Genomic DNA, 15,684 nt, shown 5'->3' with positions numbered 1-15,684 from the left:
TTCTGAGTCTCTTCTCACAAGAGAGGATGTCGATGACACGAGAAAGGGAACACAGCAGGATTTTCTGATCCTTACCCAGCCTGGCCGGGGTGGTGGAGAATCCCCGTTGTGAGTCGTACACTGGCAGATTTTACCATGCAGGTTGTGTATCTCACCACATGCGACAACCTTAGGGACAGCCAAGTGTCTGTTTATGGTTCACTTGGTGATGCACTAACTCTAAAACAAAGGGAGAGCTGGGTACTGATGTGGGTTGCTTCACAATCTCTAACCCAGTATTCCTTAGACAAGGTCTTTCTAATCTGAGCACAGGTTACCTCAGGTGGCTTTGTGGCATTTGGCACATTAATTTTAAACAGGACGGATCATTAGTACACCCACCTTGTTCCTGCCAAAGAGATGACCTGTTCAAACTAGCACACCAACAAACAAACCATCAAAAATCTAGAGTTTCCAGATACAATTGAAAGCAATTAGGACGGACAATATATGCAGCTCACCCCCCGCAAAAGACTCTGTGGTAACTTCTTGGAAAATTCACCTCATGTTATCAAATGAATTTATCTGATATTTTCAAAGACATTTAATACTTGAGAATTTTCAGAATGTGTTGAACAATTTTACTAAATGTTGATTAAATTTAAAAAAATATATGAATGCAGCTCCTTAACTGGTGCAAGCTTAGGTGACAAACTCCTTGAAGACAAGGACTACCTCCCATTCCACATAATTGTCAGGTGGTCTAAAAATGCAGGCTGACTTGAATCAAAGGAGTCTGTCGTGTGCTTGCCTTTTGTGGGTTAGCGGAGCAGTGCGCACATGACATATTTGTGTAAGGTCAGGTGAATAGAGAAGGACTGACTATGCCTCACAGCCTTTCTTCCCTCCTGTAAGGCAACCTTCAGGTTTTACATTAGATGATACTAGAGTCCCATGATAATGTCATACTTGAAATTTAGGCTTTGGAACTGCCTGATAGGTGAGAATTAACATTTCACAACTCTTCACCCAACATCATTCAATTTGAGATACTTGGAGTGAAAGAGAGTACTGTTTATAATTACAACAGGAGAACAAGCATCAGTCAGACCTGTCCCAAGGCTAACTGGGACCCATAAGCACCATATCTTGCACTGTGCCACAAACACTGTGTTCAGTTCTGCTAATCTATCAGGGCAGAAAGGCCATTAGGAACCTTAGCTTTGTCCTGAAGGATTAACTATTATTTTGAAGCTACAAGATAGATGACAAGACATGAGATTTGTGACACAAATATTCTTTATCCACCTTCTAAAATAGAGCCAAACCAAGATCATGGTTGGCCTCAATGATAACACCCACTCAGCCCCCAGTTCCTGTAGGAAATCATGGCGTTTAGCCAACCTAGAGAACAGAATGTGGTTTATTGGAAACTCAGATTGGTTTCTCATTATTAACAGTGAGTCATTCAATTGAGAAACTATTGCTGTAAAGCAGGAATTCAGGAACACAAGAGACAAGACAACATGGGGAAAACGTATGGGAGAATAAAGCCAACATTTCACTACATGCTGTTCAATTTATACCTTTAAGTTTGATATAACTTAAGGGTATAAATTGAAGTGGGCAGGCGAACAGACCCAAGAACTGGCATCACCTGGGAGTTCATTAGAAATGCACGATCTTATGCCCAGAGACCTACTAAGTCAGATTCTGTATTTTTAACAAGATCCCCTGGTGATTTGCATACTAAAATTTGAGAAGTAATGCTTTATAGTGATCACTTTGCTTTTCCTCCTCCTTCTTGGATTCATCTGGGCATGTACTTAGAGAAGACTCAATGGTTTGAACACGGATTGCTTTGTGTAATCTCTGCAATGATTCATTTAATGTGATGCTCTCTCTTTTTCTACCAGCTGTGTGCTTCTAGGCCACCAATGCTTGCTGTCCTAGGAAATGATTATACATTATAACTAACTTTGTGGAATGTACATTCATCTATACAAACTGCAGCTGGGAACTTGTCTTAAGCAAAATTACACGATATACACCAACAGTATGTGTGCGATTTGTGGAAGCTACTGACACTTATCAAAGAAAACCTGCGAGAAATACTCCGTTTTACCACTAGGTGGAAATAGAGTAATTTTGAGTGTATTTTTCAGGGCTATCAACTACTGCAGGAGTACTTCATAAACTGAAAGGATTCTAAGAAATTAATTAGTCTAATCCTTACCTCCTTAATTCCATAGATGAGAAAACTGGGGTTTAGAGATATTAAAGAAAATTACATCTGTCTTATAACTAGTAGTCTACTAGAGCCACTGGGGAAAGAGTCGCTAGTAATTCAGGATTCTTCAACCATTTTCATCTACAAGAATAATGTGTTATTATCCTCCAGCATGAAGGAATACATGATGTGACACCTATACTGTCTCTGTGCTGCCACTAAAACTAATGACCAGCACAGTTCCTTCTGTTTGTAAGGATAGGCTAGGATAAAACTGTTGTCCCTTGTTCCTTGTATTGTAATGTAATTAATCTCAATCAAGTGGTAATTCTCCTCCCTTTTTCCAATGAAGAGATACTCAATCATCCTGTCGACTGAAAAAAATGCACAACCTAAAAGTTGAGAATTATGTTTTATTCAGAGGACTTTCTGAGGACTTAAGCCTGGGATACAGCCTCTCAGATAGCTCTGACGGACCGCTCCAAAGAGGTAAGGGAGGAACCAGGATATAGAGGAGTTTGTGCCGGTAAAAAACAAACAAACAAACAAAACCATGTAGTTGAATATCAAAAGATTACTGCTAAACACAAAAAAACAGACATCTCGAGTTAATGATTTTAGTGCTTTTCTCTGTATGGGAAGATGCAAGAGTCTGGGCTCATTGAAATTATTCTTAAGCTATGCACCTAAACTACTTAGGGCCAAGATGCTGTTTTCCCTCCATCCTGAATCCCTTCAGAGCACACATCGGGGGCGGCTTTATGGCCACAGCAACATCCTCTGTTTACTGAAATAGCAGGCGATATTCTTTTTTTTTCTTATTATTAATTAATTTATTTATTTTTTATATTCATTTTTGGCTGTGTTGGGTCTTCGTTTCTGTGCGAGGGCTTTCTCTAGTTGCGGCGAGCGGGGGCCACTCTTCATCGCGGTGCGCGGGCCTCTCACTATCGCGGCCTCTCTGGTTGTGGAGCACAGGCTCCAGACGCACAGGCTCAGTATTTGTGGCTCACGGGCCTAGTTGCTCCGCGGCATGTGGGTTCTTCCCAGACCAGAGCTCGAACCCGTGTCCCAGCAGGCGATATTCTTTGTCCACAGTCCCGTAAAGTCATACAAGACTTTAATCAGATTTGTTTTCACAACAGTTTTGGTTTTTACACTTATACTGGGTTCAAGTTAAGTAGTCTAGAACAGGACTTTAATTAGCAGGTTAAGAAAGTACTCTGTTTTTCAGAGCTTGTAATCCATTACTAGTATTCTTAAGAAAGGAAGGGAATCTGAATTTTGAGCTTGAGGTCCCTTAGAAATAATTGACTTCAATATCTCTCTGTATTTGTAATAGGGATGAGAGGCATCAGAGAACAAGGGATTAAGTGTGTTGCCCACAGTAGCAGAGAAATCACAGTGCCCTTCCTATTTGTTCCATGAGAGACAGTAACAGGCATTTTGGCCTATATCTCTTATGTTTGTTGACGCGTTTTAACCACGAAAGGATTGTTTCCACTTGTCAACTGAAAAAAATGCACAACCTAAAAGTTGAGAATTACGTTTTATTTGGTGGAGTTTCTGAGGACTTAAGCCTGGAAGACAGCCTCTCCAATAGCTCTGAGGGGCTGCTCCAAAGAGGGAAGGGAGGAGCCAAGATATAGAGGAATTTTTGCAACAAAAACCAGATAGAGCACCAGAAGACTACTGTTAATTAAAGAAAACCAGACATCTCAAGTTAACAAATGTAACGCTTTTCTATATATGGGAAGATGCAAGAGTCTGGGCTATTAAAATCACACCTTTGACACGTGCCTTAACTATCTAGGGCCAGTGTTTTTCTTTTTTCCACCCTGAATCCCCTCAGGGCGCACAGTCTGGGCGCTGCTGTGGCTGAGGGCTTGATGGTTGCAACATCCTTTGTTTACTGAAACGGCAGGGACATTTTTCATTCAAACACTCATCACATCAAAGAGTGTGCTTAAAAGTTAAGTTTTGGGTAATGCCTCTGGTATAAAAACAATTTAAGTACCTGAGTATTTAGTACTATAGTGCCAATTTCCTTCTGATATTTCTATAGCATGGTTGACTATGATAATCTAAAAATTAGTATTCCGGTACTGAGTCCTGGCTATTATTACCATATTCTATACAAAAATGGACAAAACATGCTGAACTAGCACATTAAGAAAGCAAGTCCAAACACGTAGGAACTGCTTCTCCAGGAGGAGGGGCAGCGGGCCGTGCTAAGTGTCTGGAAGCCAGCACTTGCTTTGCTGAGCAAATGACGCGCTCAGCTGCCCTCAGAATGTGAATGTTTGCTGAGCAGTAGAGCCTCAGGTGTGCAACGTACCGGCCCTTAGTGGCACAACTGCATGGCCTGAGTCAGTCAGTATTAAAATGGTACCACAAGGAAAACTGAGATGACCCTAAAATTAGGGCAGGAACTTGAAAGGGCTACAGTGGGGAGTGGGGAGTAAATGTCCTGAGGCACGCGGGGAGATAAGAAACCAAGCTCAGATTTCAGTTTGTTAAGGAAGGTACAAGAGCTAGTGTCTTGGAATAGTGCAGGGGACTGTAGCCTCTACTCTTTTTTATTTTTTTAATTAATTAATTAATTTATGGCTGTGTTGGGTCTTCGTTTCTGTGCGAGGGCTTTCTCTAATTGCGGCGAGTGGGGGCCACTCTTCATCGCGGTGCGCGGGCCCCCCACTATCTGGGCCTCTCCTGCTGCGGAGCACAGGATCCAGACGCGCAGCCTCAGTAATTGTGGCTCACGGGCCCAGCTGCTCCGCGACACGTGGGATCTTCCCAGACCAGGGATCGAACCCATGTCCCCTGCATTGGCAGGCAGATTCTCAACCACTGTGCCACCAGGGAAGCACCTATAGCCTCTACTCTTAATCCCTTGAGGAGGAGAGTGAGCCAGAGGCAGCCGGGTGTGGTCCTATTTCACAAGGTCTAGAGTGAGAAGGATCTGGACAGGCATTCTGGTTCTGCCACTCTGCAAACTTTCCCTGCTTTATTTCTCTTTCAGAAAATTGGGATAATATTCTTCAGCAGAAATCTAGTAGAGATCAATTAATGGATATAAAGGAGCCAGGAAGTACAGCATCCAGCAAGGAGGCACTCAGTAAACGGACCTTATCCTCACCAAGTTGGCTACCCTCTCTGTGTGGCAATTTCCTCACCTCATGCCAACTCGCTCCCACAGAAACCCAGGAGCACAAAGTAAGATACTGCGACAAGCACACTTTGAAAAGTATAACGTTCTACATACAAACACAGGGTATTATTATGATTAAAGGTGAAGAGGAAAAGCCCTGGAATCTAAAGACTTGGGAGCCTGAGGGGAAACTGAAAATATAAATAATAAAACATACTCGAATGAGAACATTTAATAGCAGTGGCAGTCACTTAAGCTGATACCTGCTACAGAGTCTGAGTTTGGAAAACCAACTTCCTGGGACATCTCCATCCACCCAGCACTTTCTGATAAAATGGTCTAACTCAACTTAGGTATACACCCATCCTGAGGCCCCATTTGGTCCGGGAGTGGCCTGAGGGTGGGGAGAACGGGTTGTCTCAGGAGGGTGTGGGATGCGGGTTTGCCCCCTGTCTGCGAGCAGTGACTAGTGAGGCAAAGAAGTTTATCAATCGATCAATCAAACTACCGATCAATCAGTTCCTGCCATTGGAGCGGAGCGAAGGCTAATCGATTCTTTGGGGGTGTTTTGAACGGAAGAAGGGCGGCAGCTTGACGTGGGATCAGTGGGCCCGGGAGAGGCGGGCCGGGTCCGCCGGTAGCCCCGCTGGCTTCCTGGGCGTAAGGAGGCGCGGGAAAGTGCAGGGGCTGGCGTCCGGGGTGGCGTGGGGCGCGCCGGGCGAGTCCCTGCTTGCAGGAGGCGCCGGAGGAGTCCTCGCGGCCGGGACAGGTGGAGCGGGTGTGCACGCTTGGACCCCGGGAGCGAGGCCCGGAGGCGGGGTGGGGGGGGGGGGGCGGGAGAGGCGCTCCTCTCATTGGCCGCCGGGCACCGCCCCGCGCGCGCTCCGCCTTTATAAAGCAGCCGCGGTGGGCTGGCGTCCGCACGCCAGGTTCCCGGCGTCCGACCCTCCTTCGCTTACTCTGCCCGCTCGCCCGCCCGCGCCCACCATGGCCACCATTCAGCAGCTGGTAGGAAGATGGTGCTTAGTAGAGAGCAAAGGCTTTGACGAATACATGAAGGAAGTAGGTGAGGTTCCCCACCATGCGGCGCTGCAACGTGGCACGTGCGTGTCTGTCTGTCCCTAGGTCCCCTTCGGCGTGCTGGGCTCAGAGGCTGGGCATGCTTGGCTGCGTATCCCCGACCCCGTTATCCTCTTCCACCTCCATCACGGGCGAGGGGTGGGGAGAGCGTGGGCCTCTCGGTCTGCCCCGCTCTCTGCTGCTTTCCCCTGGGCGCCACCGCACTTGCTCCCTGCCTTTGGCGCGCTCACCCCCCTCCCACCCCAAACTTCACTTCTTTCGACCCCTTCAGGCAGCCCTCTTAACTTTCCCTATTTTTCTTCCTCCACGACTCGTCCTCCCTAATCCTGCCCCCGTCCTCCCACTCGCACTCGCTCCGTCGTGGCCGCACCCACTCGCCTTGCCCACCGTGTCGCATCTTTGTTCCTAGATGGCGCGCGGGGTCCCCTCCCTCTTCCCGGGACGCGGTTTCTAGCAGAAACCCTTTAGAGGGTCTGAACCGGGCTACTGCTTCAGCTTCCATTCCGCTCTCGGCTGCATCTCCCCTCCCCGCAGGTCCCCCACCCGCCCTCTCCGGGTGCGCCGGGCCCTTTGGGTTGGCACGGCTCCCCCGGGAGCATCGGGGCATCCTCGCCTCCACGCCCCAGAGCGGCGCTCAGAGGCGTGGCACTGGCGGCGCTGCCCTGTTGGCGGGTGGCCTGTGGGACGAGCCGGGGATGGGGAGGCAGTGGGGCGCGGCCCTGGCCTCTGCGTCTAGAGGGTGGAAGGCAGAGAGGCTTTGTTGGGAAACCGCGGTCAGAAACTGCCGGTCCCTCCTGCGGCTGCTTTCCTCCCACATCCAAGATGGCCGTGGCTTTGCAGAAGGCACTTGACTTATTAGAAGCCTTCCAAGGAAGGATGAGTCTCTGTAGGAAGATTCAAGGTGTCACTCAAAATAGTGCTGAATTTTCTCCTGTCTTTTTCCTGAGCCGGTGACAACGATTGCATGCTGGTTGAGACATTGGGTAGACTGGCAAACAAAGATGAACCTTTGTCACAGGCCCCTAGGAAGTGGGATGGTGAAGCATGGCAAAGATCCTATCTGAGACAACTGCTGGGGCTGTGGGGATGCTTTAGAAGCCGCCCTCCCACAAATGTTAACATGCCTGCTTTCTGGTGCAGAAGTCACTGCAAAGACCTAGGCCCTGAGGTACTTGAGAAACACACCTTCACTAACCTTTATGCAAGACAGTGTCTGGTTAAGGCTGGTTCTGTGGTGAATCTTGAGTGTCTTTATGATCCTGTGAGTAAAGCCACCTAACGTGCTCAAATCGAAGAAACACATTTGTGTTTGTTCACATGTGTGAGGGCCGGAGAAGGCTGTTTCTCTGCCCATTGAAAGCAAATGTGTTTATCAGATGGCTGGTTTCCAGAGTTCTGGAGTCATGAAGGTTGTCAAGGCTCAATTCATTAGAGAACAATCAAGGTGGAGGAAGAGCAGAGCCCTTTATTTGTCCAAAGTGAGAATAAATAATGACTCTAACAAAACAAGGCACCAGCCTTGAGCTGGCAAAAGAGAAGGCTTCACGGGGACATTTCAAGCCTGGCTGAGTGTTCATCATCAAGTCAGTTACTCTGTTTAGGTTGAATCTCCTCATTTGTGAAACTGAGATTTCGCCTAGAGCTAAGTTTCCTACTAAATGTTAACATTAAGGGGAAATACACAGATTATAAATTAAATATATCAATACAGTAATTGAGTTACACAGCTCTGAAATATTTACTCTATTTGAGGGTAAGATTTTTCCTGTTTGCTAGCATTATGATTGTGCAGTTAACTCTTAAAACTTTGTGTAATTTGAGTATCTCAGGATCAATGTTGATTTTGTATAGTCTGCTAATCAAATATTTATCAGGGGCCTTTTATGTGCCAGACTGTGTGCTGGAGTCATAGAATACAATGGTTGGCAGAATTGAGGACATTGTAGAAGTTCAGATATCTTCCCTAACTTTCTGAAAGCCAGCAGAGCATGGTGGTGGAGCTATTTGGAGGCCCACGGCCTGCCTGCATTGTTGGTTCCCAGCCCCCTCCCTCCCTAGCTGAATGAGCTTGAGTAAGTTACATCAGTGCCCCATCTTCTCATCTGTAAAATGGAGACAGTGTATCCCCCTTCCACAAGGTTGTCGTAAGGCTGCCATGAATAATATATGTCAAGTATGAGCACATGGTGAGCACTGGATATGTGTTCACGGTTGTTATTGATAAGTGAATAAGTGAAAATATGCACAGCATAGTGATTACAATTGAATTGCTGCTTTTATTATGTAAACTATAACTCTGGTCCTCCTGTTGTTTAACATGATATAACATTCTACAGGAGTGGGGATAGCTCTGCGAAAAATGGGTGCAATGGCCAAACCGGACTGTATCATCACTTCTGATGGTAAAAACCTCACCATAAAAAGTGAGAGCACTTTGAAAACAACACAGTTTTCCTGCATCCTGGGAGAGAAGTTTGAAGAGACTACAGCTGATGGCAGAAAAACTCAGGTCAGTCCTAACTTATAATATCACAGAAGCTTCTAGAATGATAGATTCTATTAATAACAGTCTTACTGATTCCAGGCAAGAACTTAATGAAGAAGTTACAAGTTGTTTTATGAATTGAGTTGTGACAAATTAGTGAAAGTACCAGCTTCACAACGTAGTCTATTTTGTAAAAATAGTTTAAGGGACACGAGAAAGAGTGCGTATCTCTTATGTGCATCTAGATTGAAAAGCATAAACTGTATTACGAATGAAATCAGTATGGGCTAATGAAGTAGACTCGGAAGGGAAAAGATGAAAAAAATGTTGGTTAAGGAGGTTATGAGTCACAGAAACTCTCTTTTACTGTGCTTTGGAAGATTAAAAAGTATACTTTATTTTGGCAGACTGTCTGCAACTTTACAGATGGCGCATTGGTTCAACGTCAGGAATGGGATGGAAAGGAAAGCACAATAACAAGAAAACTGGAAGATGGAAAATTAATGGTGGTAAGTGTCTGACATATCTTATTGCGCTTCTTGTTTGAATTCATAGTTCACATAGGTGTTCTGTATCACTGATCATGAGCAGGAGAACTAAGTTTGGAAAGAAAAAAACTGCAAAGCAACAAGGTAAATACAAAACACTAATAACTGAGAAAGCCCTTTGTAGAGATAGAGAAGTGAGATGATGTACTAGAGGATGTAGCACGAGCTGGGTTTAGTTCATGCTCTGCTGCTACATTTACAGTACAGGCACACTTCAGAGATATAGCAGGTTCGATTCCAGACCACCGCAATAAACTGAGTATCACAATAAAGTGAGTCATGTGAATTTTTTGGTTTCCCAGTGCATATAAGTTATGTTTATACTATTATGTTAAGTGTGCAATAGCCTTATGTCTGAAAAAACAATATACATACCTCAATTAAAAAAATACTTTATTGCTAATAACTGCCCCCAAATTACAATAGTAATACCAAAGATCACTAATCACTGATCACCAAAACCAATATAATAATAATGAAAAAGTTTGAAATATTGTGAGAATTAGTAACGTGTGACACAGAGACAGGAAGTGAGCAAATGATGTTGGAAAAATGGCGCCAATACACTTGCTCAATGCAGGGTTGCCACAAACCTTCAATTTGTAAAAAAATGTCTATATAATCTTGGGCATACGTTTTTCTGCTTCTTCAGTATGAGGAATAGTATTTGCTGAGACTGAATGAATAGTTTAGATATTGCAAATCAATATTTAGTTTTCAGTTAAGCATATGCACGTCATAAGCAAAATAACAGGTTCTAGCTTTTCAAACCCAGGAATCCTAAAGTGCATTTTCTTCGTCTATGAAGTAGATTACAACGTTTTGTAGGATTGTGGTCCTAGCATTTAACTATTACCATTGCTCTGTGATGTAAGACTAACCTGACTCTTCTAATATCACTCTTTCTCCTAGGTATGTGTCATGAACAATGTCACCTGTACTCGGGTCTATGAAAAAGTAGAGTAAAAATTTCATCATCATTTTGGATAGGAAGCTGCGAGGATGAAAAAGCTCAGTTCAATGAGCAAATCTCCATACTGTTTTGTTTTTCATTACTATGTTCAATTATCTTTATCACAAACATTTTACTTTAACTATTTCAGTGTTGGTTTAATTAGGATCATCTCTTTGGTTAGTAAATAAATCTGTTTGTGCTATACCAGTTTTGCATGTTTTTTTAAGCTTTATAGGAATTTAGTGATGAGTTTTAACATTTATGGATGGAATAAATTCTGGGGTAGCCTTGAGGTTACCATATTGAGATTATATTTTAGTAATTTATATGTAGAGCTACTTCTGTGGCAAATAAACTACCAATCATTAATCTTGCCCTATGCTATTTGAACTTTGTATCAACTCAAGAATCTTAAATTTGTGGCAGAGACTGTTCTCATTGAAAAATAGCTACATAAATAAACTTTATAATTTAAATATTAAAATAAAGGTTAAATCACCATCATTGACTAATAATCATACTTTTAATAGTGTGCTTATAACTATTACTCAGGAATTCTGAGCCAGAAATTCATTTAATAAACTTTCTGAGGACCTACCATGTGCCAGGCAGTCTTCCAGAGGTTAAGGTATGTCTGAACACAAGGACAAATCATTGCACTCACTGTGACAAGAAACACTCAGCTTTGAAAGCAAATAGTGTGCTCATTAACAAAAGCCGTAAGAGTAATTGAGCTCTGAATGAAATACTTGTATGTATATATAAAGAATAACTAGAATTCTAGTGACTCCTGTCCTATTTCTCAAGCCAAATAACAAATATCTGCAATTCACATCTGGAGAAATTCCTATAGGCACTGGGCTAAAACTATGTACATGATCCTCAGAACAATACTTAGGGGAGCTAGTAACATTATCTCTGTGCTGCAAATAAGAAAACAGGTTTTTGACTACCTAACTTGTTCAAGGACATAGGAAGCAGGAGAGTTGGAGTGGGAACCTACAACTCGTGGAGTCCACTCATGACTGGTCAATCATTCATTCTACAGCACTGCCTCTTCTCAGTGGTATAAAGATCCTGAGTTTAAAGTCCCTAAATGTAATAACTGAGACTTTTCTGAAACTACTCTCTATGCACTGAAATATTAGCTGGCAAGAATCTTTAATTACTGAAAGCTAGCAGTCAATGAAAGAGTTGGACTCACTGATACCCTAGCTCTGTGTTGTCCAATATATAGCTGTAGCCCCAGGTGGCTGATGAGCACTGGGTAAGTAAAATACACATAAGATTTAAAGAACTTTATATCAAAAAAAAAAAAAAAATGGAAAACACCTCTGTTTTTTTTATATTGATTACATGTTGAAATAATATTTTTGGATACAGTTGGTTACCTAAATATTGTATATTAATCAAATTAATTTTACCTGTTTCTTGTCTTTTTTAATGTGGCTAGGGAATATTTAAAAATTACATGTGCTAAAAAAAATTACATGTGCTGGCCTTTTTTTTTTTTGGTCCATATTTTTAGTCGGACAGTGCTGTTCTAGACTTCCTTTTCTATTTGAATTTCCATCTTGTTTATTTTCGTCTCCATACTAGAGTTCCTCTTTCATCCCCTTTTTCCACTTCTAATAATAGTGTACATTTATATGACTCCCTGAACCAAACACTGGGCCAAGTACTTTTAAGAGTTTTATAATTCTCAGAACCACCCTAAATGATATGTATTAACAATTGTTTTCTGCCTTATTTAGATGAGAAAACTAAGTCTCAGGGTCTAGGTAATGATACCAAGCCATACAGCTAGTACGAGTCAGAACAGATTGGAGCACAGATTCATCTGACTAAAACCTGTGCAACCAGCACCATGTTCTAATGTCTGTATTGCTTCAGTTTATGGACAGTGGAGTATTACTAGAGGAAGGGTAGGCCCATGTTTCTTCTATGGGGGGAGATGTGGACATTTTGGGTGAGAGAACTTTTCTTCATTGTGCTGAGCTGTGGCAAGTCGGTGTCCTAAGATCATTGCCACATAATGCCCATGGCACCCATCAGTCTACCCCAAACACCCTATACATTTCCAGATGTCTTCTAAGGGTATGGTAGCATACCTAGTTGAGAACCACTGGGTAGAACAAGAACAAATGTAGCTCAACTTCATATTATGTAGTGTCAATCAAGCCCTTCTTTCTGCTAAACAATCCTTTAACATCATTTCACCCCTTATCAAAAGGTATAAACTAGTGCCTTCATTGAATATTTTTGTTTTCTCTTAACTGGTAGTATGTTGGAATGTGTTCTGTTTAGTTCTACAACACACTGCATGTGTTGGGAGTTTCACTCCCTGAGTTTCACCCAGATCTATCAGATCTCCTGTTTTCTTCTCTATGCTTCAACACTTTATTGCCGATAACCTATTGGACGTTTCCCTATAGATGTCACGTTTAATTTCAAACTGGTTTAATCTCTAAAATTTAGTGTGATGATTTAGTGTTTGGGCTTTGGAAGCAGACAATCCTGGAATCCAATTCTGGCTCTCTACCCTTTTAAGAATTGTGTGACTTAGGGCAGGGTTACTTAACTCCTCTGAACTGTAGTTATACCCTTTGTAAAAGATACAACATTGCCTGACTCATAGAGTTGTTTTAAATGTTAAATGAGATAAAGTAGGTAAAGCACTTTGCAGAGGGCCCAGCACATAGTAAAGGCTTAATGTCTCTCCAGTACTGCCCAACAGAACTTTCTGCAGTGATGGAAATGCAGTGTATCATCTGCACTATTCAACACATCGGCACTAGCCCCATCTAGGTGGGTATGGAGCACTTTAAATACTGCGAGTGCAACCGACGAATTGAATTTTAAATTTTATTTAATTTTCATTAATTAAAATGTAAATTTAAATACCCACATATGGTCAGTAACTGCTGATTTGGACAGCACAGGATGCTAACCTCATGTTTTCCAAAATCAAGTTTCTTATTTTGATTCCAAACCTACTCCTCTTGTGGTATTGTTCATCTCAATCCATGGGAGTGTTATTTTTCTAGTTCTCTAGCTAAATGCTTTCGAGTCATCTTTAATTCCTTTCTTTCTTTCCCATGCTATAGCTAATCCACTAGCAAATGATTTCAGCTTTACTTTCAGAAAGTATCTAGAATTCAAGTACTTCTCACCTCTTCCACAGATACTACCGTGATTCAGACTCCACCGTTCTCTCTCCCCTGATCTCCCTGTTTGCATTTTTATTCTTCCAGAGCTATCATTTTAAAATACACGTTTAAATATGTCACTCCTCCGGTGAGAATCCTCCACTGGCTTCTCATTTCATTCAGAGTCGAAGCCAAAGTATTTGCAGAGGTCTTACATGATCTTGCCTGTCTCTCTCAACTTCCCAACATCTCCGCTCCTCCTCGTTTTTTCTCCTTTCACTCTCTTACCAAACATTCCCTTCCAGTAGGCCATTGTTGACACAGCTGTGCTCCTGCCTCAGGGCCTTTGCACCTATTGTTACCACGGCCTGGAACAATCTACCTTCTGAAATCTGCTGCCCAGCCTTTCTCTGCTTTCTCACTTCCTTTAAGTCTCTTCTCAAATGTCACCCTAGCAGTGAGTCATCCCCAGAGTGTATATTTGCTACCACCCCTCCCGCATACTCTGTATTCCCCTATGCTGCCCTTGCCCTTATCACCAATCCTGACTAACTATATGTTTACTTGGTTTTTTGGTTTAAAAAAAAATTTTTTTTGTGGTTATTATCTGTCTCTCTCCCTGGAAAGTAAGCTCCATGAAGAAGGGACTTTGTTTTTACTGTGTTCTCTATCACCTAGGAAACAACCTAGCACATAGAAGATGCTCAATAAATATCTGTTAAATGAATAAATTCATTAGTAAATTAATGGCTCTTCTGTGGCTACTTAACATATTTTAATATTATTTAAGACCCTTTATGATTTTGCTTCAATTTATGTTATTTTTTTAAACCATATTTCTTACCTTTGTACAAATCATTTGACTTAATTAGGTCATTTACTTACCCCAGAGGTAGTGTACTTGATGACTGTAGAATATGAATGTTTGAAATAGGAAGTAAGGAACTCAGTCTAGTTTCTGAACTGGCATGCTGTGACACTCTGCCTCACCAGGAGCTAGGCTGCCCGATTGTGATCAACATTTTAAATTTATTTTACTATAGCTGAGTATTCTGCCAACAGGCAATGTCTGTCAAACAGAACTTGACCTGAGTTGTTTGTGGAACGTGGTCCAGATTAGATACAATTTACCACAAGTCAAATGGTTTAACATAAGTCAAATTCTCACCAAAGAAAAATGTACGGGCAAGAGATGACTTAACTTTCGGATTATGTCCTTGAGCGCTGCGAGGGCATTGACTGTTCTCTTCAAGCAGAATGAGTGCCTAAGGATGCAGGGTTATTGGCGCATCACACCTGTGAGGTCTTTCTAGGCAATATGTGGCTTTGCTCTATGCTAGTATAATTATGTTGCATTTATTGCTAATTTAGCGGTTTCTTGAGTCTTAATCTCGTCAACTGTTTTCTCAAAATTCTGGTATTTGAAATTATGCTAGGACCATAAAATGATTGAGAACCATGTGTTTAGCACCTAGATTTTAGTTTTGCTAGCTCAGTTGAGGCTCTTACCCAATTCTTGCTGCTTATTAATTAATGATTATTAATGTTGTATTTAAAATTCACTTTTTTTCTATTTTTTTAAAATTGGGGTATAGTTGCTTTACAATGTTGTGTTAGTTTCTGCTTTACAGAGAAGTGAATCAGCTATATGTATACATATGTTCCTTCTTTTTTGGATTTCCTTCCCATTTAGGTCACCACAGAGCACTGAGTAGAGTTCCCTGTGCTATACAACAGGTTCTCATTAGTTATCTATTTTAGGCATAGTAGTGTATATAAGTCAATCCCAATCTCCCACTTCATTCCACCTCCCCTCTCCACCCTTGGTGTTTATACGTTTGTTCTCTACGTCTGTGTCTCTATTAAAATGGTACAGATGAACCTATTAGCAAAGTAAAATTCACTTTTAAGTTTATGAGAATAATTATAGATTTTCCCTGGGTTCCATGTACTCACTGTTCTTCTTTTTTCCTGTTGCCCTCTTAGAATTCACTGCTGTTTGGTGGGTCACGTGTGATGTGGGTTAGTAGGAAGAACTGATGAAGATGGTGAAGTGGTTTAAAAAGCTGAGTGACACATGTTTTGAAATATTGTGAAAGGCAGGGTG

At 42.2% G+C, this 15,684-nt stretch overlaps 1 protein-coding gene across 1 annotated transcript; it reads left to right on the top strand.

Annotated features, from left to right (window-relative positions):
* The first annotated feature begins 6,269 nt into the window (after positions 1–6,269).
* On the top strand, positions 6,270–10,632 carry FABP5 (fatty acid binding protein 5). Its single transcript, XM_059901982.1, has 4 exons — positions 6,270–6,426; positions 8,777–8,949; positions 9,333–9,434; positions 10,386–10,632. Exons 1-4 carry the CDS (start codon positions 6,348–6,350, stop codon positions 10,437–10,439), a joined length of 408 nt encoding a protein of 135 aa, XP_059757965.1. The 5' UTR covers positions 6,270–6,347; the 3' UTR covers positions 10,440–10,632.
* The last annotated feature ends 5,052 nt before the right edge of the window (positions 10,633–15,684 follow it).

The sequence above is a fragment of the Balaenoptera ricei genome, chromosome 17 (genome assembly GCF_028023285.1).
Source record: "Balaenoptera ricei isolate mBalRic1 chromosome 17, mBalRic1.hap2, whole genome shotgun sequence".
NCBI lineage: Eukaryota > Metazoa > Chordata > Mammalia > Artiodactyla > Balaenopteridae > Balaenoptera > Balaenoptera ricei.
This window is presented reverse-complemented; position numbering and strand designations above follow the sequence as displayed.